At 33.7% G+C, this 22,611-nt stretch overlaps 1 protein-coding gene across 1 annotated transcript in view; it reads left to right on the forward strand.

Annotated features, from left to right (window-relative positions):
• Positions 1–2,926: 2,926 nt before the first annotated feature.
• The window catches only part of LOC139870311 (uncharacterized), a 32,859-nt gene continuing 13,174 nt past the window's right edge, over positions 2,927–22,611 (forward strand). Inside the window, exon 1 of the mRNA XM_071858140.1 lies at positions 2,927–3,683. Coding sequence (XP_071714241.1) covers positions 2,927–3,683 — 757 coding nt within the window. The remainder of the gene's footprint in view (positions 3,684–22,611) is intronic.

Below are 22,611 nucleotides of genomic sequence, written 5' to 3' on the forward strand. Positions count from 1 at the left end.
TCTAAGTGCTATACTCTTTATGGTGGAGTATGATAATTATGTTTAGAGTTATGATTGTCTGTTATGACAATGATTGTCGGGTCTTGACAATGTTCGATGAAGATGCAAATTTTATTTCTTGGGTTAGAGGTAATGTCAGCGGCATGAAGATGAGGATCTTGAAGTTGTCGTCGAGGAAGCATCTACGTAGGTTTCTTTTGCAAAGTGGAAGCATGGTTATCTTCTTCTATCCAAAAGGTGGAGATTTGTTGGTTATAGTTTTGGTTAGAAGAAATGGATATGGTTGCTTTGTATTTGTGAATGGATGTTATCTCACATAGGTGGGTGGAAGTAGTGGGAGGGGGATGACTTGGTTATAAAAGGAGTGTTAAGCCTCACTTCCAAATTGCACCAATCAATACACTTTAAGTATTTAATTATTTCTTTCTTTCTTACCCTTATTTGAGAGTTGTATTAGTTAAATATTTTGGAGAGTGTAGTTAGCTTAAGAGAGTCGTCTATATCATTGTAACAATTTGTGATATAGTGTATTTCTCTCTTTGGGGGCCGGTGGTTTTTCTCCTGTTTTGGAGTTTCCACGTTAAATCTTGTGTTGTGTATTGTTCTTATTTCTTTACTATTATTGTTGGGTTGGGTGGTGGGAATTAGTGAGACCGTAATTTCCCAACATAAACTACCAATATTAAGAATACCTATTTCACGAGAAGCCAATAGATTATCCCATTTAACCCAACTCATTTTCTGATTATCACTACTGCCACCCCAAAAGAAATTTGAACTAATAGATTCCAACTCTTTAATAACTTTCATCGGACATTTAAAGATCAAAAAATAATACAAACCAAGAGATCCCATTACCTCTTTAATTAACATTAAACGAGCACCACTTGAAAGTAAGGGCACTTTCCAAGATACAAGCCTTTTCCAAAACTTAGCAGTGACGTCATTCCAATGAGAAATGTGAGTCATGTTTGCTCCGATTAGAAAGCCTAAATACTTAGTTGGAAGAGATCCACTTTTGCAACCCGAGTTCAAAGCGCAAGAATCAATTACATCTTGTTGAACGCCTATGCCAAAAATCAAAGACTTACCAACATTCATGCGTAAATGCGAAGACAAGTAGAATATGTGATAATGATACGCATATCCGAATGCCTATGCGGAATACGCATCCAAGTCCTAACCTGCTTACTAGATGCCATCATCTACGTATGCTATGAATAAAACCAAGGGTATAGCTGTGTCTCCTATGAGCCTATACCAATGGATGCGGTCTTTAATGACTTGGTCAAAATAGTTTACATTGCACGCTAAGCTAAATGATAAGACCAACCTTATTCGGTTTCCTTAAATAACACATGTTAGTTAGGAAAGGAGATCACGATTATAGGGGGGATAGAATCCTATTCAAACCCTAATTGTTAGCCTATAAATACATGGCTCTAAAATCCTAAGAGGTACACGTTACATTCTACGTAACACAAAGCATACTCTCACGTACGAACTTCATACGTACGATCTTCATCATCGTTCAAGACTTTCAAGTAAGTTCACTGAACTATGAATCCTTCATGTCTTGGGGCCACTCAACCTTGTATGCTAGGTTGTTGGTGGACTCACGATCGGCCACCCCACCGAGATCACACTAGTTCCGGTGCGGGTTATCCACGACTGTTGTCGGAGGTTCGAATATCGTTTGTCCCTAAACCTTAGTTATTGCACTCAAGCGTAGGTTCACCCTAAACCTATGAAAAATATGCTTGATCATGTGAAGAACTCGTAAAATGTTATCCATATACGTTTGATTCCATTCCGACATGATAATGAAATCGTCCGCGTACATGAGATGAGATAAAGAAAAACCTCGAATTTTCAACCTTTACGCCTTCAATCACACTAGATCCTTCACTTTTTCCAACACAGAATGCAACCCCTCAATCACAATAATAAAAAGAAAAGGGTTAAGGGGATCACCTTGGCATAAACCTTTTTGAATCGGGAATTCACGATAAGGGCTTCCATTTATTAGAATAGAGGTGTAAGCTGAATGCAAACATCCTTTAGTCCAATTTCCCCATCGCTCCCCAAAACCAAAGAACAAAAGCATATGGTCTAAAAAATCTCAATCAACGGAATCATAAGCTTTTTTGAAATCAATCTTAAAAAGCATCATCTCCGCTTTTTCTTCTTAACATACGACATAACCTCACTTAATATGAGAGGTCCATCTAAAATCCGCCTTCCTTTAATGAATGCTGATTGTTCCGGACTAATTATAGTTTCAATTACCACAGCTAAAAGATTAGTGAGAATTTTTTAGATGATCTTGAAAATGTTAGCGTATCTAAGATTGTTATTAGACATTAGTCTTATATTATGTAAACTTAGTTACTAAGAAAACTTAGCTATCAAGTATTCTTAACTATTAAGGATACTTAGCTATTAAGTATTCTTAGCCATTAAGTATTCTTATCCATTAAGGTTACTTAGTTATTAAGTATTCTTATCCATTAAGAATACTTAGCTATTAAGTATTCTTATCCATTAAGGATACATAGATATTTTAATATCCTTAGTTTTTAAGAAATTATCGATATTCGTGATACTTACCTCTTAAGTTTTCATAGAGGTTAAGAAAGTTAGTTTTTTGTAACCTATAAATAGGAGTTGTAATCAAGAGTTGTATAAGATAACAAATCTTCAAATAATACACTCAATCTTCTAATTATTTCTATTTTACACTTCCATTATTTATTCTAATCTACTTAGCAACAAAGTCTTGCTATTTTAATCTTTAGCAATAAAGTCTTGCTACCTTAATCTTTCAAGTGTAGAATTCTATTCTATCCTTGAACATTTACAGTGGTATCAGAGCTCTCTTCTTAAGGGGCCGTTTTATTCACGCTAAACAAATTTTAGACTAGACATGACATCTAGTTCAACTGCTCCAGCAATTCCAACATTTAATGGATTGCACTATCATATTTGGGCAGTAAAGATGAAGACATATTTGAAGTCTCAAGGTTTATGGAAGGTTGTAGAGACTGATGAAGATCCTCCAGCACTCATAGTAAACCCAACTGTTGCTCAACTAAGAAAGTATGAAGAAGAGTTGTTGAAGAAAGATAAGGCACTTACCTATTTACATTCAGGACTTGCTGATCAAATTTTCACCTCGATTATGGACTTGGACACACCAAAAGCTGTGTGGGATAAAATCCAAGATACCTATAAAGGTTCTGATAGAGTAAAAGCTGTTAGATTATTGAATCTCGGGCGAGAGTTTGAATTGTTGAAAATGAACGATGATGAACTCGTGAAAGATTATTCATCGCGAATAATGGATGTTGTTAATCAAATTAGACTTCCCGGTGATAAGATTTCAGACCAGAAAGTGATGGAAACGATAATGATAAGTGTTCCTCAAAAGTTTGAAGCCAAAATTTCTGCAATAGAAGAATCTTATGATGTTAGCATCCTTACAGTTTCTGAACTAACAAGCAAGCTTCAAGCACAAGAACAAAGGGTCTCTATGAGATCCGAAGAAAAGGTTGAAGGTGCTTTTCAAGCTTCTTTCAAAAATAACAAGGCTGGGAATTCAAGACAAAACACATATAAGAGAGGAAATTATAAAGGAAATAAAAGTTCAAATTCACGAAGCTCCTCTTCAACATCAAAGAAAGGTACTTTCTGTTGGTCCCTTGATAACAACAGGAGTATTGTAGGGGGGGTGAATACAATTTCTTTTCAATTAACTAAACAGTTAAACTCGATTAGTATTCAATCATGCAAATAAATAGAGTCACAGGTAATTTTTAACAGTTATTCTTTATTGATTGAATCACAAAGAATCACAACTATCCTTGGCAGAATGATAGTTGGTTGATAAAGATTACCTAGATTATAGCTAAGAGGTAAACTAACAGCTATTACACATTTTGACTCTATAAAATAAACCCACACCACTAGTTGTAACAATAGAGGATACAACAATTTATAGTGGTCCTATTAACCGTGTAATGGTTCTATTGTCCACTGGTACATAGGATGTCTGTACTTGTGGAGACAACTATATCAGAGAGCATGCTCTCTTATTTCCTCTTTGGTAGCTATTTGCAGGAACACTCCAATTCGGTTTGGCACCACTATTTGATTAAACAAATAGAATGTTGTGTTCCCTAGGTGATGACAAAGTATAACCCATGTCTGTACATGCGTTAACCTTCTGCATTCCCACGTGGTCTTGTAAGGTCACTTGTCAGCCGCCGACGCGTGTCCTTTTCTGTTCAACTTTGTCTTTGACTTCTGTTGAATAGTACCATTGATGTAGACCACTCGGGAAAACGACTATGCTTATAATGGAACATAGCTGTCTTGTGTAGTGAGCTGCATTCCAACTGTGCTGGTTCTTCATTGCTGAGCCACTTCATGTTCTTGATTTGCTGAGAACACATCCTGTGCTGATTGAAGAACACTGTCTACCTTGTGCTGGTAGACTGAGCAGCAAACTAAACACTCGACACAGCTACATCTGCTGTCTATACATGAACAAACTTGTGCTGACTGCACATAACACTTTAGTGCAAATAAATTACAGTTTTGTCATAATTAAATCCTTAATTATTTTGGGGACTCAACAATCTCCCCCTATTTGATGATGAAAAAACCTATGACATGTAGAGAAAACACTAAAGTCAGCACGGAAGGACCAAAAAAATAAATTGGCAGTAAATTTGTCCCTTTTTAAGTTTGTTTTGGGATCTTTTGCTGAGTTATCCATATCTTATAATTTGATATGATTTTGAAGATAAACTCATTTCACTTTCATTGCAACACAATATGTACAGTAATTACAACAACAGCAGAATGAAAAGTGAATTAAACAAAAGCTACAATTTAAGCACATATGAGACTATCTATCTTTATCTTTTTCTCGTTCTTCTTCAGATAGCTCCTCTTGTTTGATTCTCCAGGCTTCAGGGAACAGATAAGGTACATCAGCAGGGTCAAACACAAGGATATGAGGAGGTAGAATGATGGGGCCTTTTTCGGTTGGTCCTTCACCAGTAGATTGCTTTCCTTTAGGTTTTTGAGAGAGGACTTCATCTACATTCACCACTGGTGCATTCGCAAACCTTGTTGCTTTCTTGAAGAGCTGTTGGAGTTCAGATTTAAGCGTATTTTTTATAGCACTTTCACCTTTACCAATGAAATACTCCAAGATCTCCATCCATTCACTAAATCCAAGGGATCTTAACTCATCATAGTTTATTCTTTCTTGAACTTTATTCTCCCTTACAATATTAAATGCTCGTTTTGACCCTCTGTTGACTTTGATGATCCTGCTGGGATTGGATCTTCTATACATCTGATAATGCTAAAAACGAACATATATTTCATAGCATTATTCCTCAAGAAAGACAAGCTTTTAGTTGCAATTGTTCTATTTACAAGAGATATTCGTTTAAATAATAAAAGGTGAAGACAAAAGACAGATTCGACGAATTGAAGACGCAAACGACCAAAAAGCTCAAAAGTACAAAAGACAATCAAAAAGGTTCCAATTATTGATAAGAAACGTCTCGAAATTACAAGAGTACAAGATTCAAAACGCAAAGTACAAAATATAAAATTGTACGCAAGGACGTTCGAAAATCCGGAACCGGGACCAGAGTCAACTCTTAACGCTCGACGCAACGGACTAAAAATTACAAGTTAACTATGTATATAAATATAATATAATATATAATTAATTATATTAATTATATATATATTATATTTATAAATAAAAAACCGTCGGCAGAGAAAAACTCCAAGGACTGAGCTATAAAAGTAACCTCCGCGACTCGCGGAGTTTGAAGAGGCTTTTGCCGCGAGTCGCGGAGCCCCAAATTTCAACTCTGGCTATAAAGCAAACCGAATTCTGATCATTTTTCATATCTATAATCTCTCTTCTCTCATATATACGAAAAATATATATATATATATATATATTTATAATTTATATTTTAATTTTAATTATAATTCTAATAATAAGGGTATGTTAGCGAATATTGTAAGGGTGTAAGTCGAAATTCTGTCCGTGTAACGCTACGCTATTTTTAAATCATTGTAAGTTATGTTCAACCTTTTTACATTAATGTCTCGTAGCTAAGTTATTATTATGCTTATTTAAAACGAAGTAATCATGATGTTGGACTAATTACTAAAATTGGGTAATTGGGCTTTGTACCATAATTGGGGTTTGGACAAAAGAACGACACTTGTGGAAATTAGACTATGGGCTATTAATGGGCTTTATATTTGTTTAACTAAATGAAAGTTTGTTAATGTTAATATAAAGATTTACAATTGGGCGTCCCTATAAATTACCATATACACTCGATCGGACACGATGGACGGGGTATTTATATGTACGAATAATCGTTCATTTAACCGGACACGGGAATGGATTTATAGCCACTAGAATAATTAAAACAGGGGTGAAATTACATTCAAGGGTAATTGGTGTAATTGTTAACAAAGTAGTAAAACCTTGGTTTACACGAAGTCGATAACCTGGTGTATTCATTAAACAAAGTATTAAAACCTTGTTACAATTCGAATCCCCAATTAGTTGGAATATTTAACTTCGGGTATAAGAATAATTTGATGAGGACACTCGTACTTTATATTTATGACTGATGGACTGTTATGGACAAAAACCAGACGGACATATTAAATAATCCAGGACAAAGGACAATTAACCCATGGGCATAAAACTAAAATCAACACGTCAAACATCATGATTACGGAAGTTTAAATAAGCATAATTCTTTTATTTCATATTTAATTTCCTTTATTTTATATTTAATTGCACTTCTAATTATCGCACTTTTATTTATTGTTATTTAATCGCACTTTTAATTATCGTACTTTTTAATTATCGCAAGTTTATTTTATCGCACTTTTATTATTCGCAATTTCATTATCGTTATTTACTTTACGCTTTAATTTAAGTCTTGTATTTATTTTATATTTTACATTAGGTTTTAACTGCGACTAAAGTCTTAAAATCGACAAACCGGTCATTAAACGGTAAAAAACCCCCCTTTATAATAATAATATTACTTATATATATATATTTGTATTTTTATAAAAGTAAACTAATATAGCGTTGAGCTTTGTTTAAAGATTTCCCTGTGGAACGAACCGGACTTACTAAAAACTACACTACTGTACGATTAGGTACACTTCCTATAAGTGTTGTAGCAAGGTTTAAGTATATCCCATTTGTAAATAAATAATTAAAACTTGTCATTTTTGTAGCCGGGGAATATCTTAAAAGCCGGAAGCGCAACGCTAATATAAAAAAAAAAAGATTTTTTGTTTACTTTTATTAAAATTCGCTTTTGTAAAAATACGTTTTAATTATTCAAAAATATAAAAAGAAAAACAAAAATATAAGTATTTTTTTTTAAGATTTTGTTAAATATTTAAGTTTTATAAGTTTCTTTATTTTTATTTTAGTTTATAAAAATATAAGTTTAATTTTAATATCTTTTATTTATATAAAAATTAAAAACAGAAAATAAAATAAATAAATAAATAAAGAAAAACGCGTTGAAGATAAAACTTGTCAGCTGAAATTCTGAACCCCGCGACTCGCGGGGTATTCTTTATAAATTACCGCAACTCGCGGAGCCTTTCTGACAGGCGACAAAAAACCCTAATCCTGCATTAATTACGGGTTATTATTAATTATAATTATTATTTAAACCTAATTATTATTATTATTATTAGTTTTATTTTTATTTTTACTTTTTATTTAATTTATGTATTTAGTATTAATTAGTTTTATTAAATTGTAAAATTAGTAGTTTTATTAAAAAAATAATATAAAAATAATATTTTTATAAAAATTGTACTTTTTACAACTTTTTATATATTTTTATATTTTGTCCCTTTTTAATCGTTGTAGCGTAATATTTGTATTTTTTAGCTCATATTTAATTTTAAACTTAGTATTTGCTATAATCATTTTTACTCCTAGATTTTTAGGCTTTGCCGTAGAATTCCTTAAGTGCTTTTTCTTTAGACTAAGATTTAGGTGCTTTAGAATTTTGCGACGCCTTTTTAAGTTTTAGTTTCTTTTTAAGTTATTTCCATTTGGGATTTAGTTTTTCCTGTAAGCTTTAATATTTTTAGACCTTTTACTATGTACCAATTATCATTCCAATTAGTAATATCAATTTGCGATTATAATTTTAAGTTAGTTGTAGTAATAAGGTTAGGTTAGTTAAGTATTTTTAAGTTTTTATAAGTTTCTTTTATTTTTCCGTCACCTTTTATTTTTCAACCATTTTTTCTTTTTCAACCTTTTTCGACGAACTCTTTTTCTCTCTTATTTCTCGCCATTCTAGTTTTTAGGACTTAGAATTTTTTCTACTTCTTATCTAAATTTCTTAAAATTACGAAAATCTATTTTGAGTGGTTAAATTGATAGACATCAAAATTTTCTGGTTCGTAGTAATAGTTGGATTTGTACGTGGACCGGGTTATTGGAGCCAAACAGTCCTCAATTATATTGAGACCAAACGAATCCTGCCCCTCTGCTGCATCTTTTGGCTATTCAAAACGTGGGCAAAATCAGAAAAGTCTATTGATTGGATAACTTATTATAATTTTTCTTTCCTTTTTAAAAACTAATAGGATATTCAGTGAATGCACCGAGCAAGACGTTCATCACCTTTTGTACGTTCACCACCTGTAACTCGATCAAGACATCGTTTAACAAATATAACCGCCGTTGATTTTTCTTTAGAATCGTCATCCAGTCAACCAAGTACTTCAGTTCAAATTTCCGATAATCCATTTTTTGAACCCAACCTCACAATTGAGAATCCGGAGAATATTCAGGAACGGTTCGTAGATCCTGAACCATTAAACTTTCCTCCGGAACCACCAATCATTCAAACAGAGATTGTTGAGGAACGAACTATTAAATCAGAATCATCTAGTGATACCGATTCAACAAATTCAATTATGGAGAATCTGGAACCTTTAAGTATGGAAGACCGAATGAGAGCTAAACGCACTGGCCAAGGTCACGCAATTACTCATCTAGACATTAATGCGCCAGATTATGAAATCAAAGGACAAATTCTACACATGGTGACTAATCAATGCCAATTTAGTGGTGCGCCGAAGGAAGATCCAAATGAACATCTACGTACCTTTAATAGGATCTGCACACTATTTAAAATCCGAGAAGTGGAGGATGAACAGATATATCTCATGTTATTTCCCTGGACTTTAAAGGGAGAAGCCAAAGATTGGTTGGAATCGTTACCTGAAGGGGCGATCGATACATGGGACGTTTTAATTGACAAATTTCTTAAACAATTCTTTCCTGCATCTAAAGCCGTAAGACTTCAAGAAGAAATTGTTACGTTCACACAGAAACCAAATGAAACTCTATATGAGGCGTGGACAAGATATGGAAAGTTGTTAAGAGGATGTCCGCAACATGGTTTAGACACCTGTCAAATAGTACAAATATTCTACCAAGGATGCGACATCACTACAAGAAAAGACATAGATATAGCAGCTGGTGGTTCTATTATGAAGAAAACCGAAACTGATGCTTACAAAATTATTGATAACACTGCTTCCCACTCACATGAGTGGCACCAAGAAAAAGATATCATTAGATCATCTAAAGCAGCTAGAGCCGATTCTAGTCATGACTTAGATTCCATTTCCGCAAAGATAGATGCTGTAGAGAGACGAATGGAAAAGATGACTAAGGATATTCACTCAATACGAATTAGTTGTGAGCAGTGTGGAGGACCACATTTGACAAAAGATTGTCTCAGTATTGAATTAACAATGGAACAAAGAGAGAATATTTCATACATAAACCAAAGGCCTGGAAATAATTATCAGAATAATTATCAACCACCAAGACCGATTTACAATCAAAACCAGAATTATAACCGAAATATTCCATACAACAACCAACAAGGTCCTAGCAATCAACAAGTATCCAATAATACTTACAATCAGCAAAGACCTAATTTTCAAAACAAACCACCACAACAAACCGATGATAAAAAGCCGAATTTAGAAGATATGATGACGAAGCTAGTTGAAACTCAAACACAGTTTTTCACATCTCAGAAACAAACCAATGAACAAAATGCTCAAGCATTTAGAAATCAACAAGCTTCTATTCAAAATCTGGAACAAGAAGTAAGTAACCTAGCAAGGTTAATAGGTGAAAGAAAACCGGGAAGTCTACCTAGTGATACAAACGCTAACCCCCGGAATGAAACAGCTAAAGCTATTACCACAAGAAGTGGTACAACACTTAAACCACCTGAAATACCTGTAACTTCTGATGAAACTATTCCTACTCCACAAGAACCACAACCTGATCAAGATAAGGAAAAAGAACCGGTAGTTGAAAAGGTTAATGAAGATAACACAGTTAAGGATAAACCTTATGTTAAACCATACCAACCACCACTTCCTTACCCGAGTAAAATGAAGAAAGAAAAACTTGAAGCCGAGCAATCCAAATTTTTGGATATGTTTAAACAGATAAATGTAAATCTTCCTTTCATTGATGTGATTTCAGGAATGCCAAGATATGCTAAATTCTTGAAAGATCTAATCTCAAATAGAAAGAAAATGGAAGAACTCTCAGCTGTTACTATGAATGCTAATTGTTCAGCAGTGCTGTTGAATAAGATACCAGAAAAACTATCTGATCCAGGAAGTTTCACAATTCCATGTTTTCTGGGTAGTCTTAGTTCAATAGAAGCATTGGCAGACTTAGGTGCTAGTATAAATCTAATGCCGTATTCACTATACGCTAAACTAGACCTTGGAGAATTAAAACCAACCAGAATAAGCATACAACTAGCCGATAGATCAATAAAATATCCTAGAGGGATAATGGAGAACATGCTAGTTAAAGTTGGTACTTTAGTATTTCCAGTAGATTTTGTTGTTTTGGACATGGAAGAAGATTCTCAAGTTCCTCTCATATTAGGAAGACCATTCTTAAACACGGCTAAAGCAATGATAGACGTGTTCGGTAAGAAACTGACCCTAAGTATAGAGGATGAGAGTGTTACCTTTTCAGTTGATAGAGCAATGCAATAGCCACAATCTGCAGATGATACATGTTATTATATTCAAACTATAGATGCACATGCAGAATTATTAGAAGAATTTCCAGAATTACAAGGAACAGGAGAATGTTCTTTAGGAGAAGGTAATGAACCAATTGATGAAGCTGAAATGTTAGCTACACTTATAGCTAATGGATATGAACCAACAACAGAAGAAATTCAAATGCTAAAAGAAGAAGACAGATATCGATATAAATCATCGATAGAAGAACCTCCGAAATTAGAGTTAAAGCCACTTCCAAACCATTTGGAATACGCTTATTTACATGGTGAATCTGAATTACCTGTAATAATATCGTCTTCTCTTACTGAAAATGAGAAATCACAACTCATTTCTGTGTTGAAAGCTCATAAACCAGCCATTGCATGGAAGATTCATGATATTAAAGGAATAAGTCCTTCGTATTGCACACATAAAATCCTTATGGAAGAAGGTCATAAAACGTATGTGCAACGCCAACGAAGACTAAATCCTAATATGCAAGATGTAGTTAAGAAAGAGATTATTAAACTGCTAGATGCAGGTTTAATTTATCCAATTTCTGATAGTCCATGGGTAAGCCCAGTTCAATGCGTGCCTAAGAAGGGTGGCATGACTGTCATTACAAATGAGAAAAATGAGCTTATTCCTACTAGGACTGTAACAGGATGGCGTGTATGTATTGATTATAGAAAATTAAATGACGCCACCAGAAAAGATCACTTTCCCTTACCTTTCATAGATCAAATGTTGGAAAGATTAGCCGGAAATAGTTACTATTGTTTTCTAGATGGATTTTCCGGATATTTTCAAATTCCAATAGCACCCGAGGACCAAGAGAAAACCACATTCACGTGCCCTTATGGTACTTTTGCTTACAAACGCATGCCATTTGGACTTTGTAACGCCCCTGCAACCTTTCAAAGGTGTATGATGGCGATTTTTCACGACATGATAGAAGAATGCATGGAAGTTTTCATGGATGACTTTTCAGTCTTCGGTGATACATTTAAATCATGTCTAGTTAATCTGGAACGAATGCTAATTAGATGCGAAAAATCAAATCTAGTACTTAATTGGGAGAAATGCCATTTCATGGTTAAAGAAGGCATCGTTCTTGGACATAAAATTTCAAAAGAAGGAATTGAAGTGGATAGAGCTAAAGTAGATGTAATTGCTAAACTTCCACATCCCACAAATGTTAGAGGAGTTAGGAGTTTTCTAGGGCATGCCGGTTTTTACCGACGTTTTATAAAAGATTTTTCTAAAATTGCCACTCCTATGAATAAACTCCTAGAAAAGGATGCGCCATTCATCTTTTCAGATGAGTGTATCAAATCTTTTAATATTCTTAAAGAAAAACTCACTAATGCGCCGATCATGATAACACCAAATTGGAATCTACCATTTGAACTAATGTGCGATGCAAGTGATTTTGCAATGGGAGCCGTTTTAGGACAAAGGATTGAAAAACGATTTCAACCTATATATTATGCTAGTAAGACATTACAAGGAGCACAAACGAACTATACAACTACGGAAAAAGAACTCCTTGCTATTGTCTTTGCTTTTGACAAATTTCGATCATATCTCGTTCTAGCAAAAACGGTGGTCTATACCGACCATTCTGCTCTTAGATACCTATTTTCAAAACAAGATGCTAAACCAAGATTAATCCATTGGATCTTACTCTTACAAGAGTTTGATATTGAAATCCGAGATAAAAGAGGAGCAGAAAATCTCGCCGCTGATCATCTTTCTCGTCTTGAAAATCCCGAATTAGAAGTTCTAAATGAATCGGCCATACAAGACAACTTTCCTGATGAATATCTATTGAAGATAGATTATAAAGAAATCCCATGGTTTGCAGACTATGCAAACTACTTAGTTTGTGGATTCCTTGAAAAAGGATTATCGTACCAAAGACGAAAGAAATTCTTCAGTGATATAAAACACTATTTCTGGGAAGATCCACATCTGTTTAAAAGTTGTCCCGATGGAATAATACGCCGATGTGTATTTGGAGATGAAGCTAGTAAAATTTTAAACCATTGTCACACAGGACCAACAGGAGGGCATTATGGGCCTCAACTAACAGCAAGAAAAGTTTATGAAGCTGGATTCTATTGGCCTACAATTTACAAAGACGCACACCTTCTTTGCAAATCTTGTGATGCATGTCAAAGGGCCGGAAAAATAAGTCAACGTGATGAAATGCCACAAAATGTCATCCAAGTATGTGAAGTATTTGACATTTGGGGTATTGACTTTATGGGTCCATTTCCAAAATCTCATAATAATTTATATATACTCGTAGCCATTGATTATGTATCTAAATGGGCGGAAGCACAAGCTCTCCCAACTAACGATGCACGAGTTGTAGTCAACTTTTTAAAACGTCTTTTTGCAAGGTTTGGAACACCGAAAGCTTTAATAAGTGATCGGGGTACTCATTTCTGTAATAATCAACTTGAGAAAGTTCTTAAAAGATATGGAGTAACTCATAAAATCTCCACCGCATATCATCCACAAACAAGTGGACAAGTTGAAAATACTAACCGAGCTTTAAAACGTATTCTAGAGAAAACCGTAGGATCAAATTCGAAGGAATGGTCCATTAAATTGGAGGATGCACTCTGGGCTTTTAGAACAGCCTACAAAACTCCAATTGGAACCACACCTTTTAGACTTGTTTATGGAAAAGCATGTCATCTTCCAGTAGAAATTGAACACAAAGCATTTTGGGCTTTGAAGACATGTAATCTTGATTTACATGGAGCTGGACGTCTACGATTAAGTCAACTAAATGAATTAGAAGAATTAAGACATGAAGCATACGAAAATTCGTTAATCTATAAAGAAAGAACGAAGAAATGGCATGATAAAAGAATCAGAAGTTCAAAAGAATTTAAAGAAGGAGACAGAGTTCTTCTTTTCAATTCACGATTCAAGCTATTTCCTGGAAAATTGAAATCAAGATGGTCTGGACCATTCATAGTCAAAAGAGTTTTCCCATACGGAATGATAGAATTAATAAATTCAAATGGGATAGAATTTAAAGTTAATGGTCACAGAGTTAAACATTACATACATGGTCCGATGGAAGTCGACAACGAAGTTAATCACAATTTCGACACCACAGCTAACTAAGTGTGGGGAGAATCAAGTCTTTAAAGGATAATATGTATTTCTGTTAGAGTTAGATTGTCTGTTTTCGTGTAGTTCTCGAAAATGGAACCCGAATGGTCTTTCCCTAGCAGACCCTAAAGAACTAGTCTTCTCCCCCCATTCTGAATTTTTATTTTTTTTAGGTTTTTACAAAATGAAGACTGCCTGTGAACTAAACCATGGTCTAATGCTACACGCTTTGATCACTAAACGTAATAATGACATACTACCGAGTGAAATAGTATCAGTAATCAGAGAAAGAATGGACGGAGTTAGAAAAGAATCCAGATGCGAAGATAATAAGTTACAATTTGGTAAAGGAAAATCAAAATCCGCAGCGAAAAGAAGAGCACGACACCTAGAAAGATGTCACAAATGCGGAAAATGGTCACATTGAGGTAAATGTTCAAATAATCAAACCTATTCAAATACCGAATTTGTTACTTTATGCAGAGACGGACCGTTCATATGTTTAGAAGAAAAGATACTGAATGCTCGAGGTTACGCCTATGTAGCCATGGAAAACCAATTAAACCGACTATCTTATGAATGGGATAGATCATATAACTAAGAAATCTATTTCACAGGTATGTCTGTACAGTTTTTATTTTTATTTTTAACCTTTTGATAATAAACGCTAATTTGTTCGCTAAAAAGTATTAAATTGGTATTAAATAAAATTAGGTTTGGCGACCGAAATTATTGATATCATTCAAAAATTTATTACATCACTGCGAAATTTAACGTTTATTCTTAAGGTATAAATATCTTTAAACAATCAACCCAAAATATTTCAAAAATTCGTCATGAGTTAAATTAGGTCTTGGAACCGAAATTACTTTACCGAAAAGAGGGGCGCATATTTTTGATAATATTTGATTGATTAAAGTGGGATAAAAAGACAAAAAGATTTTTAAAATTTATTTTTACCATGTTTTTAAAATTAATATTTAAATCTTAAATTAATATTGTAAACTTTGTAAAAACAATATATTTAAAATTGTAAATATTTGAAAAATTAATATAAGTTTGATATGAATTTATAAATTTTTAAATTAAGTTTGGTGTGAATTTTTAATTTTTAAAATATTAATTTTTAATTTTATGCATTTCATATTTTAAGTTTGGTGTGAATTTTTAATATTAATTTTGAATTTTATATTTAAGTTGTGTGAATTTAAAAACAAAAATTTACTTTATCTCATTAAGTTAAGAATATGATTTTTAAAATTCGTCGTAAGTTGAAGACTAGGTCTTTGAACCGAAATTGCTTTACCCGAGGGAGGGACGAGAACTTTTATTATCATTATTTTTAATCTTATTGAATTAAAGTATGCCAAAAAAATTAAAAAATCAAAAAAAAAAAAAATCTAAGCTTTTAAAGCAATTGCTTAAAAATGACAAATTTTAAAATTTTGTCGAAGGACGGACTAAGACATCGATCCGAAACGACCTCGTCCTAAATAACAAGGGAAACAAAATTTTAAAATTAATTTCTTAATTATTTTCAAAAGTTAATGATTATAAAAAATAAAAAAAAATAAAAAAAAATAAAATAAAAAATAAAAAACTCCGCGAGTCGCGGAGTTTGGAGTGCATTTCGCCGCGAGTCGCGGAGAGACTAAAAACCGAAAAAAAATATAGCTGCAGAACAGATCAGTCCCCAACACAAAACAACAAAAACACAGCGAATTCTGCACCCGAAAAACCCAAAAAACACCCCCAAAAATCCCAATTTTTAACCGTTAATCACCAAATTTTTTGCTAAAATCATGTTGAGAAGGATGCTATCTAAGAATTACTCAAGAAAAACGGTAAATTTCTACACCTAAACACCATTTAATTCGAAATTTGATGTTCTTGAGCTATTTTTTCCCCAATTTGATTTTGATGCTTTTTATTGTAATTAGACTAAAATTGTTTATGTATTATGCTTGTATAACCTAGATTGATGCTGTTTAACATGATTAGAAGCCTTAAACTTCAAATTTTGAGTAATCTAGGGTTTGTGTTCTTGAGCAAATTTGGGGCTTTTTGATATAAACAGGTTATGGCCGATTTTTGTCATGAATTGTTGCTAAATTGAGTAGTGTAACATGTCTAGGTAGTTAAATGATCCAAACTTTGAGCCTAAACATGATTTTGAGAATTAAAGTGGACTTTTTCAAGTCTAAAATTCATGAACTTGATTTTTGAAAGATAATGCCATTTGAGACTTGTTTAATTGCTAGTAATGATTATTTTGACATGTTATTTGAGTTGAATGCTTATGAACTTGGCGAAAATTTTCGAATATGCTTATTTGAAAAAGTGTAGATTTGATAAAAATGTGAAAATAAGCTTAAGTTTGATATAAATTGATAATGTCATTGTAATTATTTTGATTGATGATTTTGCTGACACTAATGCATATTTGGATGCACAAAATTTGTGTTTGATGTGTTTTGCAGAATGAAAGGGGTGAATCTTCATCCCAAGCCCGCAATGCTCCTGCTGAGAATTTGGAACAACAGGAGGTGGATAACTACTATAAGCAGGATGTACCTCATCCAGTCATGATCTTTTCCGATATGCACTTGGAAGAGTTGCACCCGAACCTGAGATTTGACAGACTTTGGATAGATTATCCAAAATATCAACGGGGTTTGCATACTCTTCATTCCAAGGTTGTTGAGGTACCGAGGGTCATAGAATGGGGACCCTTAGAAGCTGTAGAATTGGCCGGGCCAATTAGGGAATTACTTGTACAGAGGTATGGTAATTCTTCTTTTAATGACTGGATATGTTTATTCACCATACGCAGACCTGTATATAAAGTATGGTGTGAAGAATTGTTATGTAGTATAGAGTTGAATGATCGGGTAGCTAGTTTAACCGATCATTCTTTTATTAGATTTTTGTTAGGCGGTTCGATGCGCCACATGTCTTTACTGGACATGGCTCAGGCTTTACGTATATATACGCCTGAGGAGTTAGCGTCTGCCGATTGTAGAGGATTGATACTAAACGGTAGAAAGATAGATGAGAATTTTGATACACACGGTGTGTGGAGTCAAATGACAAGCCATCACCGTTTCAAAGGGGTAAATTACTCTTATTTGGATATAGATAGAGCCGAATTAAGAGTGATACATAGGTTTTTAGCTAATTCGATTACACAAAGGGGTAAAAACAAGGAAAAAGTAAATGAACAAGATTTGTTTTACCATATGTGTATTCGAGACCCACAAAGCGCTGTAAGTATACCATATTGTGTGGGTTATTATTTATCAGCTATGGTTCGGGGGATGCGACCACATAGCATAATAGGAGGTGGAATTTTTATTACTTTGATTGGTGAATATCTCGGTGTGGATATAAGTCGGGGGGGATTATTAGTAGCAGAACCAGAACCCCGCGATACTATAGGTTTAAATGTATACCATGGTGCGAAAGTTTTGAAGAGGCGAAATAACGCCGCAGTACGATACCATGGTAGACATCCACAGGTGGAGAGAAACCAGCAGCAAGGTAATGTAGGAGGGGGGAATGAGATGCAAGAAATGCATAGGTTTATAGCTTCTCAGGAATACGAAAATGCTAGACAGAGAGCATTTGAAGATTGGCAAGTTCATCAGAACCAGATCATAGCTCATTGCCAACATATAGGTAGAAACTATATTCCTACACCGAAACCCGTCTTCCCTCCTTGGTCGATAGAGATGCAGCCACCATATCCTACGTATGACCCTGCCGAAGCATTCTATAGCACTTATGGTTATGCCTGGAACCCCTATTGGTACCAATATCATCCTTAGTTTACTTATTATTTTTTATTATTTTGTAATTTGTAATTATTGATACGTTTAATACTTTTGTTAATATTGTAATCATTTTTATAATTATCTAACTTTTATTCTTAGACTTTAATAATTTTTGAATGTGGGGTAATATACCAAACTTCAAAAATATGTATATATGTTTGCAGTTTATCTTATGTACACAACAGGGTAAAACAACGCATTTTTAAAGACTGGCATTAAGTTCAGCAAAAGCAACTAATTTTGACGACAAGATGCAAAATATATGTGAAATAACAACAAGACGGAATGAACAAATGATGTGCACCATTTATCATTCAGCAAACAAACGCCAATATATTTGGAAACTTTGGTAAAATTTAATCATTTTCACACAAATCACCCTCAATAATTTAAATTGTTACTGATTTCTTGCAAATGAGGGCATTGCAAGATCTTAAGTGTGGGAAGGGGTTAAATTCTTTCGGATTTTAAAATTTTTATATTAAACACTTGGTTACCATTAAAAATACTAGTAAAGCAGTAGTTGTATTAGAATCTAGTGCTCTCTGATAAAAAAGAACAGCCCTAGTCTTATATACTGACTACCCAATTCTAGTAAAATTTTTCAAAATTTTCAATTAAATGAATTCAAAATCATGTTTATACATATTTATGAACGATAAAACTAGGTTTTAACACCGAAATTATTGTTACCTCGGAAAGGACATAAATTAAGAAACAAACTAAAATGTTAAAATTCATTTAAAATGGAATAGAGGACGATAAAAAGGAAAATAAAAGCCAAGTGTGGGAAAATTTACCAAGTTATTTTAAACATATGTCACATATATCTGTAACAAATAACTGAAAATACTTTTGCTTTGGACTAAACTAAACTGTTTTACCCGATGAAAGAAAAGAAGAGATGGATCTACATGATGAATCAATTCCATCATTAAAAGGAAGTAAAGTCTTCCGAAAAAGAAACGCGCTTCTTGATTTAGGTCATGAAGTTGTCGTCCAGACCAGCTGTAGGTTGACGAAAAATCTAGAAAAGTCATCACTAAAATCAGCAGGAAATCCACGGACCTCAGCATTAAACAGGGTCGCCAAGTGGTCAGATTTATCCCAACCATGAGAAGGATTTATCTCGTATAATGGGGGGGGCACCATGCAAATTAGCTGGATAAGACTAATGAATCAGATCCCCAGAAAGGATAATCTCCTTAAAGATTAAAAATCAGCTTTTAAGACTGATATTACTCAATCCTAGAGATTGACCTTAAAGATTGAGAATTCAAACTCATGGAATTCAATGATATCTAAACTCGAGCTTAAACGAGAAAATATTTTGATCAAAATTATAAACCGATTTGTTTTCTGAAAACCCTATTTTCAATGCGTTCATTACCATTGAACGTAAAATCCTAGGAATTCACCTGGAATTCATTAGGTCACCTGAACTAAATCGGGTGTCAACCGTAAGAACGGTGGTTGCATAGTGGTCAAAGACAGGACCTTGTGCCAGACCGAAAAAATTATAAGGGTGAGCTTTACTATTGCTCCTACCAAGGATAGTAATTGCGTCCGACACGTTATAGACCATAATCAAAAGCATGTCACGGGACATTGCCTTAACAGTTGCTTGTTCAACGCTTTCCTTTACAACCGGACGGTAGTTTACCGAAAGGTAATATACGGGACAAGTAAACTGGACGTGTTGCTTTCCAAATACAAGGTTAGCAAGTGGGTGACACAAAACCGCAAGTTTTGAGCTAAAATTTTCAAATCTGAAACCCACCAAACCCACAAAAATATTTTGCAAACACCGGTAAAGGGTTATTCCGGAAAACTTATCTAGGGTAAAAACTAGATTTCAAAAGATCAAATGTTTTCATAAAGATCCAATTTCCTTAATGGATCTAAATTTTTATAGTCATGTGGGACTGTAAACCATATCGTTACTACCATTGTTTATACCGCCGTATAGAAATCACTGATGTACAAAGTGTGAAGAATAAAGAAGTGATTCTAGTATTTCAAGACAATATTGCTTGAGGACAAGCAACGCTCAAGTGTGGGAATATTTGATAATGCTAAAAACGAACATATATTTCATAGCATTATTCCTCAAGAAAGACAAGCTTTTAGTTGCAATTGTTCTATTTACAAGAGATATTCGTTTAAATAATAAAAGGTGAAGACAAAAGACAGATTCGACGAATTGAAGACGCAAACGACCAAAAAGCTCAAAAGTACAAAAGACAATCAAAAAGGTTCCAATTATTGATAAGAAACGTCTCGAAATTACAAGAGTACAAGATTCAAAACGCAAAGTACAAAATATAAAATTGTACGCAAGGACGTTCGAAAATCCGGAACCGGGACCAGAGTCAACTCTTAACGCTCGACGCAACGGACTAAAAATTACAAGTTAACTATGTATATAAATATAATATAATATATAATTAATTATATTAATTATATATATATTATATTTATAAATAAAAAACCGTCGGCAGAGAAAAACTCCAAGGACTGAGCTGTAAAAGTAACCTCCGCGACTCGCGGAGTTTGAAGAGGCTTTTGCCGCGAGTCGCGGAGCCCCAAATTTCAACTCTGGCTATAAAGCAAACCGAATTCTGATCATTTTTCATATCTATAATCTCTCTTCTCTCATATATACGAAAAATATATATATATATATATTTATAATTTATATTTTAATTTTAATTATAATTCTAATAATAAGGGTATGTTAGCGAATATTGTAAGGGTGTAAGTCGAAATTCTGTCCGTGTAACGCTACGCTATTTTTAAATCATTGTAAGTTATGTTCAACCTTTTTACATTAATGTCTCGTAGCTAAGTTATTATTATGCTTATTTAAAACGAAGTAATCATGATGTTGGACTAATTACTAAAATTGGGTAATTGGGCTTTGTACCATAATTGGGGTTTGGACAAAAGAACGACACTTGTGGAAATTAGACTATGGGCTATTAATGGGCTTTATATTTGTTTAACTAAATGAAAGTTTGTTAATGTTAATATAAAGATTTACAATTGGGCGTCCCTATAAATTACCATATACACTCGATCGGACACGATGGGCGGGGTATTTATATGTACGAATAATCGTTCATTTAACCGGACACGGGAATGGATTAATAGCCACTAGAATAATTAAAACAGGGGTGAAATTACATTCAAGGGTAATTGGTGTAATTGTTAACAAAGTAGTAAAACCTTGGTTTACACGCAGTCGATAACCTGGTGTATTCATTAAACAAAGTATTAAAACCTTGTTACAATTCGAATCCCCAATTAGTTGGAATATTTAACTTCGGGTATAAGAATAATTTGATGAGGACACTCGCACTTTATATTTATGACTGATGGACTGTTATGGACAAAAACCAGACGGACATATTAAATAATCCAGGACAAAGGACAATTAACCCATGGGCATAAAACTAAAATCAACACGTCAAACATCATGATTACGGAAGTTTAAATAAGCATAATTCTTTTATTTCATATTTAATTTCCTTTATTTTATATTTAATTGCACTTCTAATTATCGCACTTTTATTTATTGTTATTTAATCGCACTTTTAATTATCGTACTTTTTAATTATCGCAAGTTTATTTTATCGCACTTTTATTATTCGCAATTTCATTATCGTTATTTACTTTACGCTTTAATTTAAGTCTTGTATTTATTTTATATTTTACATTAGGTTTTAACTGCGACTAAAGTCTTAAAATCGACAAACCGGTCATTAAACGGTAAAAAACCCCCCTTTATAATAATAATATTACTTATATATATATTTGTATTTTTATAAAAGTAAACTAATATAGCGTTGAGCTTTGTTTAAAGATTTCCCTGTGGAACGAACCGGACTTACTAAAAACTACACTACTGTACGATTAGGTACACTGCCTATAAGTGTTGTAGCAAGGTTTAAGTATATCCATTCTATAAATAAATAAATATCTTGTGTAAAATTGTATCGTATTTAATAGTTTTTCCTAGTAAAATATAAACTATTTTATATACACCTCGCATAACATCAACATCACATCACCATACCTACTCCTATAATAATGATTAGGAAATTCACTGGTACGAACAGATTCTATAGGAGCAGTAGCAGGTGCTTTCTCAGCAGCTTCAATCTTATCAAATGCCTTATCCTGTTCTTTGACAATGGCTTTGGTTAGTTCTAGGGACTTAGCCTCTTGCTTTCTATCAGCAGCCAATTTGTCTTCTATATCCTGGAGCCTTACCCTCTCAGCGAGTTCAGCATCAGCAGCCTCCCTTCTTTGAATTTCAGCTTGTAGACCCAACAAATACTCGTCGGCAGTGATTTTCAGGGATTTTGCTGTTTCAATCATCTTTCTACCCTCTTCAGTTCTAAGGGCAGCACGATACTCCCTTAGATCCATACCCAGCTGGTGAGCCTCTTGAAATTGAGCTTTCTCCTCATCAGTA

This window comes from Rutidosis leptorrhynchoides, chromosome 10 (genome assembly GCF_046630445.1).
Source record: "Rutidosis leptorrhynchoides isolate AG116_Rl617_1_P2 chromosome 10, CSIRO_AGI_Rlap_v1, whole genome shotgun sequence".
In the NCBI taxonomy this organism is placed as follows: domain Eukaryota; kingdom Viridiplantae; phylum Streptophyta; class Magnoliopsida; order Asterales; family Asteraceae; genus Rutidosis; species Rutidosis leptorrhynchoides.